Source organism: Gavialis gangeticus, unplaced genomic scaffold (genome assembly GCF_001723915.1).
Source record: "Gavialis gangeticus isolate Ggan-Ray unplaced genomic scaffold, GavGan_comp1, whole genome shotgun sequence".
NCBI lineage: Eukaryota > Metazoa > Chordata > Crocodylia > Gavialidae > Gavialis > Gavialis gangeticus.
The window spans coordinates 41,543,011-41,551,094 of record NW_017728998.1 but is presented as its reverse complement, the minus strand read 5'-3'; the positions used below and the strand labels follow the sequence as shown (position 1 = coordinate 41,551,094).

General features: G+C 40.4%; 1 protein-coding gene across 2 annotated transcripts in view; it reads left to right on the top strand.

Moving 5' to 3' along the window:
* Positions 1-8,084, top strand: part of MBTPS1 (membrane bound transcription factor peptidase, site 1) — a 58,414-nt gene that overhangs the window by 40,548 nt on the left and 9,782 nt on the right. Inside the window, exons 19-22 of one of the 2 annotated variants that reach the window (XM_019505754.1) lie at positions 1,223-1,363; positions 5,101-5,232; positions 5,842-5,968; positions 7,003-7,133. In XM_019505754.1, coding sequence (XP_019361299.1) covers positions 1,223-1,363; positions 5,101-5,232; positions 5,842-5,968; positions 7,003-7,133 — 531 coding nt within the window. Of the gene's footprint in view, positions 1-1,222; positions 1,364-5,100; positions 5,233-5,841; positions 5,969-7,002; positions 7,147-8,084 lie in introns of both variants that reach the window. The other variant, XM_019505755.1, reaches the window with a different exon arrangement.

Sequence of the window (8,084 nt, the reverse complement as noted above, 5' to 3'; positions counted from 1 at the left end):
GAAGTGGTTGAATAAAAACTTTTTTTTTTTTTTTTTTTTTGCTCTTTGATTAATTTATCCAACCCAGCACCCACCTCTTTAGTTTTGCTCCTTGCCCATTCACACATCACCTCAATATAGGTGCAACTATTTCACTGACAGGGTTTAAATAGTAGTGGAGCGATGTGTAGCTGTCATGGTCCAGAAAATGTGCAAGAAGCAAGGAGTTTTGCTTGTGGTATCTTTTGTAGGACCAACTGTATGGTTGGGATAGATTTAGAGAAGCTTTTGAATGCAGAACAGTCTCCCAGTTAATTAAATGAATAGTCTTGTTAGAGACAGACATCTAAATGGGCCCTAAAATGATAATTATGACCATCTTGGAGGAGACTGTTAAGCAGCACCTGATTTAATGGATGCTTTGCTTTTAAAATAGAAATTTTAAATACATGAAACTAGGAAATCATTAATAAAAGGGAAAATGGGAAAGCCATGTAAGTTAACTCTTTTTTCTTTTTGGCTTATGTCTCCTTAATAAACTTAGCTTTTCATTTGTTCATAAACTGAAAGCTTTAACTGTGAATATATACTGGAAATTTGTGCAGTGAGAATGAGAAGTGCACACTAGAAAATGTTTGACTTGATTCCTGAGAGCTATGCCTGATAAATGTGGTTATCTTCTGTCAGACGTTACGTTTTATTGTGCTTTACAAAGAGTGAATGCTTTATTTTAGGAGACCATTGTTTCCAGTTTCATGACAGTTTTGAGGCACCTAATGCTGTTGAAACATTGCTACCAAATATGTGGATGTAAAGCATTTTATGTCGCAGTGGCCAATTTTTAAATTAGGCACTGCTCAGTCTTACAAAAACATTATTTTCATAAAATCACTTTAATTAAAAAACCCTTTGTTCTTTTCATTGAAGGGGAAAGATCTTTTGTGGGAAAACAGACTTTTCTGCTGACTTAAATTTTAAGAAGCTAGGTAGATTATCTAATGTCATGATCTTTCATTAGTAAGTGTTTAGGTAAATTAAACACTCAAGTTACTTTGAGTCTTATCATCACCATCGGTGGTACAAATTTACCTAGGAACTTTTTGTATTAACCTGTTCTAAAATAAGGAGCCAAATAAGTATGTTTCTTCATGGCTGGTGATTTTTAATTTTTTGATGTGGAAGGTGTGTGTGTTGAACTCTCATATATTTTAAATTTTTAAAACTTTCTCTCTTGCTTCTTCAGGTCTTGAAGTTTTAAAGCAAGAGACTGCTATAATTGAAAATGTTCCCATTTTGGGACTTTACCAAATTCCTTCTGAAGGTGGAGGCAGAATAGTACTGTACGGAGATTCTAACTGTTTGGATGATAGCCATCGGCAGAAAGGTATCTAAATTGTGAGATGCAGAATAAAGGTGCAATATGATAGTGGTGCTGATGATTAGAACTGCTATCAATAATGTTTATGCTTGCCAGGAGACCATTTTAAATGGCACCAAGCCAGAGGTGATTTCTTCATAACAATATCGAAAATTGTTTTCTAACATATTTGTGAAGCACTACCTTGTATAATCTCAAATTGCAGTTGTTGTCAAGAAGCGTGATTGTAAAATAGCTCCATGATGTTCAGCAAACTTCGTTTTTGTACTTATCAAGAGATCTGTTCTGACAAAAGTAAAGGTTTTTACTCCAGGTAGCACTGGCAAAGTGCTGGAGCAGCAGGATTATGCTCAGACCCTATTCATATAATTTTCCAGTAGCAGTGTCTTTGTTGTGTTTCTGATGTATAAACCAGAAGGAATACTGGCAGATCACAGGGTGAACATCCAGCCTTAACACTTGGAAAAGCTTTCTTTATTTGCAAAATGAACACATTCTGATTTCAAGTCATTGGGAACCAAGCATGGAACCCTAGGATACAATTTTTATAGTCATTTTCATTGTATAACTTAGTTGGCTTCTCTCCTCTAAATGTCTTCCAATTAATGTACTGTCTCATTCACAAATGTGGTGACATCAGAGCCTTGCAGATTTACTAGTGGTTATTAAAACACCTACAGTGCAAAGGATGATAGATAGTTAAGAAATTAGATGAGCAGTTGTAAGCCATGACTTGAACATTGATTTTTCTTAAATTTGGGCTTATGAGACAAGCATGTTGGAAAGCTTGACCAATTCCATTACTTTGGCTCTTAAGTTATGAATTAGCAGCTGTATCTCTTGCTGAGACATTGCTGACCTTAAATTTCTAGCATATGTGAATATCACTTGCATAAAAACCAAAGGTGGAGATTTATGTGACATTAGAATTATGAAGATTAACTTACCTTTCCCACTGAATGACCCTTCAAGGTAGAGAAATTCTGAGAAAAATGTTTTGCTATGTATTTGAAATGTATTAATCTTTGCTTGTCCCTGTTTTACAAACCATAATTTCAGACAGTTTGAGACGGAGGAGGCATAGGGTATTGTTACACATTACACTTAGCAAATGCTAACTGCAGTTGCAACACTAGTGTCTCAGCCTTCAAGCAGTGAGGCATGTGTTAAGCGCCATTGTAGTTTGGTAAAGTTAGGTCTTTTCCAGAGAGGAGCATCTCCAGATCATATTATGTAACGTGTGTTGAGCTAATGTCAGACTGCTCCATGGAAGTAATATGATCAGGGGATCCTGATGTGATGGGAGGCGTGAGCGTCTGACAAAGCTGTTTGCTGGGCTCCTTCCTCCCCCTATTCCCCACCTCACCAGAGCCCTGCCATTTCAAGTCTCCTATGCAGTAATGTAATGAAGCTGGAGACAACACTGGCATAGCACAGGAACCAGTCCCAAACCCCGCACTGCACAGGAACCCGTGCACTGCATTGCGTCAAAGCCAGATCAATGCTTGGGTGCACTACTGGGTGCCAGTGTCACTCTCAGCCTTTGCACCACGCTGGCTCCAGTGCAGTCCTAGGGCTGAGACCAAGAATCAGCTGATTTTTTGGTCGTAGCGCCAGGACCACACCAGAACCAGTTCAAGATTCTGGTGTGGTACTACAATAACTTTCTAAATTGTATTAATGCTTACTGTGATCTAAGTGTAATATATAACAATACCCCTACTTTTTTAATTGTTTGTGACGCTTGTTTCTTCTGAGTTTTACAGTAGGCCAGGGCAAACTGACATTCAAAGTGTGTCCCTGAGAGGTGTTAGAAAGTGAAGGATGCTCAAGAAGGTAAAAGATGCCTAATAGCTTCTACACATGAGCAGATAAATTGCTATCTTGGGTAGTAACTCCATTTGAAGTTTTAAATTTTGCCAAACCAGAATTCCCAATAATTAACACTGTTGTGGAATGACCTAATTCTAGCATCAAGTATTAGACATTTTTTGTTCAGAAGATAAGAAAATATTTTCATTTAAAACTAAACCGTTTGTTGTTTGACTCATTAGAAGTCACTCCATCTGTCAGTTTATCTTCTAGGTGTATGAGGGAAAAGCATAATACATTTAAAACAAAACAATAACAAAAACCAAAGAGAAATTAAATACATTTAACACTTTTTAGCAACATATTTAAAACTCAGTCATAGTTTCATAGTTTCTAGGGTCGGAAGGGACCTGAGCAGATCATCTAGTCCGACCCCCTGCCGTGGCAGGAAGAGCACTGGGGTCAAATGACCCCAATAATGTGGTCATCCAACCTCCTCTTAAAAACCCCCAGGGTGGGAGCCTGCACCACCTCACATGGAAGCTGGTTCCAGACCCTAGCCGCCCTGACCGTGAAGTAGCGCCTCCTGATGTCCAACTTAAACCTTCCCTCCGCCAGCTTGTGACCATTGTTCCTGGTCACTCCTTGCGGCGCTCGGGGGAACAGGGACTCCCCCAGCGCCTGCTGATCCCCCCCAACCAGTTTATAACAGGCCACAAGATCCCCCCTCAGCCTTCTCTTTTGAAGGCTGAACAGGTTCAGGTCCCGCAACCTTTCCTCATAGGACCTACCCTGCTGTCCCTTGATCATACGAGTGGCCCTCCTCTGGACCCTCTCGATGCTGTCCACATCCCTCTTAAAGTGCGGCGCCCAGAACTGGACGCAGTACTCCAACTGCGGCCTGACCAGTGCCGCATAGAGGGGGAGGATCACCTCCTTGGACCTGCTCGAGATGCATCTGTGGATGCACGACAAGGTGCAGTTGGCCTTCCTAGCCGCCTCCCCACATTGCCGACTCATGTTCATCTTGGAGTCAATAATGACTCCCAGATCCTTTTCCACCTCCGTGCTGACAAGAGGGGAGTTCCCCAGCCTGTATGTATGGTGCCGATTGTTCCTCCCCAGGTGCATCACCTTACACTTGTCTGTGTTAAACCCCATCCTGTTCTCCTCCGCCCATCCTTGTAACCTATCTAGGTCCAACTGTAGCCTGTTGCTCCCCTCTATTGTGCCCACATCCCCCCACATCTTAGTGTCATCAGCAAACTTGAACAGGGTGCTTTGCACCCCCTCATCCAAATCACTGATGAAGATGTTGAACAGGGCGGGCCCAAGGACCGAGCCCTGTGGGACCCCACTTCCCACGTCCTTCCAGGTCGAGAAGGACCCATCCACTACCACCCTCTGGGTGCGACTCTCTAACCAGTTGGCGACCCATTGGACTGTATGGGTGTCTACGCCACAGTCCCCCAGCTTCCTAATGAGAATGGGGTGAGAGACAGTATCAAAAGCCTTCCTGAAGTCTAGGAAAACTATATCCACTGCCACCCCTGCATCCAATGATTTAGTGACCTGGTCGTAAAAGGCCACCAGGTTGGTCTGACAGGACCTGCCGCTGATGAACCCGTGCTGGTTGCCCCTGAGCATGCCGTTCCCTGCTGGCCCCTCCTGGATGTGTGCCAGAATAATTTTCTCGAACAGCTTGCCCAGGATCGAGGTAAGGCTGACTGGCCTGTAGTTCCCCGGGTCCTCTTTCCTCCCCTTTTTGAAGATGGGAACCACGTTGGCCCTCTTCCAATCCTCCGGCACCTCTCCAGAGCACCACGAGTGTTCATAAATATTTTCGAGTGTTCAGTTATATTTTTCAATCATGACTGCTTTATTTAAAAATCCAAACTGTAGCTTAATGCATGCCTTTATTTAATCCACAGACTGCTTTTGGCTGTTAGATTCCCTTCTGCAGTATACTTCCTATGGAGTGATGCCACCAAGTCTCAGTCATTCTGAAAACAGACAGCGGCCTCCAACAGGAGCAGGCTACTCTCTTCCTGAAAGGATGGAAGGTGAGGACTAGTTTACTCATCAGAGCCAGGAATGTTTTCTTTTGGCGTACTGTTGTTTTTCTAAGGTACCACAAGTGTGCTAGGACCATATTGTGTATCAGGAAGCTGATTGGTTAGTAAGTTGCCCAGAATTTTCATGTATTCTTAATGCGGCATTTACAATCTTTTTATAGATTTAAAATAATTAATTCATAAATACACTTCATTTTAAAAATGCAGGTTTGTTATCAGTATCATGCAAATATGCCTATGTAATTGCAGTTGCTGAACACATCTCTAACATAAAACCTGACAAATAAATGAAAGCTGGGTAGATACAGAGTACTTAAAGTTTACAGAGAACTTAAAAGCACAATTTTGTCTAAAATAATGATTACCAAAACTCAAGAGGTTTAAAAACTGGCAGGCTGTTGACTGTACATTTACTATTTTGATTTGGAAGATGCTGTTTAGTTGTTTAGTAGCAAAGCTAAACTCTAGGATAGTTTGCAAAACAGTCATTCTTACCTGCAGTTATGCTTGTTATAGTTTTAGTATTTGAAAAAAATATGTAAATGTAGTTTCTTGATTGTAATTTTTATCTTTCTTTGTATAACAACGGACTTTCAGGTAATCATCTTCACCGGTATTCAAAAGTGCTTGAGGCTTACTTGGGAGACCCAAAACCCCGTTCTCTTCCAGCTTGTCCTCATTTGTCCTGGGCCAAACCACAGCCTCTGAATGAAACTGCACCCAGGTTATTATATGTATTTTTATATATGGTATAATATAGATTTTCATTTTTGGACATGCTTTTTAGAAGTCTTTTGTGTCATGTGCTATTGCTTCTGTTTCTTAAACCATATGTAGGCGAGTAAACATGGGATATATCACATAGGAAAATGAGGTTAATGCATTTCTGGCACACTTTTATGCAGCTCATTATAACAGCTATGACTTACGACATCTTAGAACTTTGTAGGCAGTTTCACAAATAAAATAGCATATATCCAGGGTGCTTGTAATCTGCTAGTTACACGATCTCATGAATGGCAGTGATACAAATCTGCATTGCCTTTTCTTTTTAGAAAACTAAAAATACCTTTTTGAGTATGTCCGTCTTGATGGAAATGTCTTGATTGCTTAGGGATGAACAAATCAGTGACCACGGACAGATACATGTGGGGGCCGGGGGAACAGCACTTTAATGAAGGAGGAAGTATGTTAGTTTGACACAGCTCTCCAATGTCTGTATAGATTGGGTGCTTCAGTGGAGCTTTTTGGCACTTTTATCTAATAGCTGATTCAGTCAGCTATTAGACAAGTGCCAAAAAGCTGTGCTGAAGGGACTGATCTATACAGACGCTGGGCAAGCTGGGTCAGACTAACATGATGCCGCTTTTGAGCATGAGCTGTGTTCAATGCAGGAGTGTGCCAAGCTGAAAGTAAAGTGTGGTTTTCATTTGGTTTTTGTGTTTGGTTGGTTGGTTGGTTTTTTTTAAGTCTGTAAGCAGCCAGTATGTCCTGTAGTTTTCCAGTGAATCACTATGGGTAACATCTGGTAGTCCACACAAGAAACAGATTTTTAGATAAATGGTGATTCTCTGGACTTCCTTTCTAGAACATTGGAAACCTGTATTCTTACAAAATTTAGAAACAATATAACATTGTTTTGTTACATCTTCTCTAGTTTACTGAGGTTTTTGTTCAGATCTCTGCCACATACAGTCTGCAAATCACATTGAAATATTTGGATCAGCATATCAACACTTACATTATCATTTCTTTCAGCAACCTTTGGAAGCATCAGAAGTTGTTATCAATTGACTTGGATAAAGTGGCTTTACCCAACTTTCGACAAAACCGACCCCAAGTAAGACCTTTATCCCCTGGAGAAAGTGGAGCATGGGACATTCCCGGAGGTGCGTTAGAAAGTTACGTTTGTTTCTTTATATAAAATTGTTACTAAAAAAAAATTCAGTTTTGCCTTAAGGGCAAAGAGATGGCGAGTCTTTTTCCTTGGGGAAACCTCAAACTACAGAGGTGACTGGTGGTATAAAAGTTTGCTGTAATTAAATATATATTTGTATTTGTGTAAATTAAGCTTTTAGTGAATGACTTAAATAGACTCAAAATATACTATACTGACTTCTGTAATAATTTTGTGGTTTTAAGACCATCATGCTATGGCTTTTGTTACCTTTGTGTAGAACTAGAAAAGACTCAGGATTTACTTGAAAATAGGACACTGTTAAGGATAAAATTCTATCATGGTATTAATTATTTTACCAACCTGGTAAAATAACTAATAACAGGGTGATCTTAACAGAACTGCACATCCTAGGGCACATTTACATTTGCATAAAATTTAATAGGTTTTATAAGCATATACTTAGCTTTACACATCATAGTAAGGTGTCAATAAATGAACATGAGGGCCTCGCATTATCTGTGCTTGCTCTCATCCCCATGGTTTTATGATATATGTTTGTTTTTAATTTATGTACCAAGAAAGCATTATGCCCACCATCACTTTCCAGTAAATCAGTTATAAAAGTCTTGGAACAGCTACGTGCCTCTGAGGCTCAGCATTTCATGCTAGCTGAGTAAAATGAGGCTTCTGTCACCTCACTACCCTTTTGGATATGCACAGGGCTCCTGGCATCTTTACCATCATCCTTCATTCTCTCTGGGAGAGTTGGACCCGTCTTTAGCTGTTCTGCTCCATTTCTATTACAAGACCTAGTCCTGGGTGCCACTCTGTTTCCTATTATCAGGTTGCTCACCTGGTCAAATGAGCAAGATAAGTTTTCATAAATTCGTAGATGTAGGGTCGGAAGGGACCTTGTAGATCTTCTAGTCCAACCCCCTGC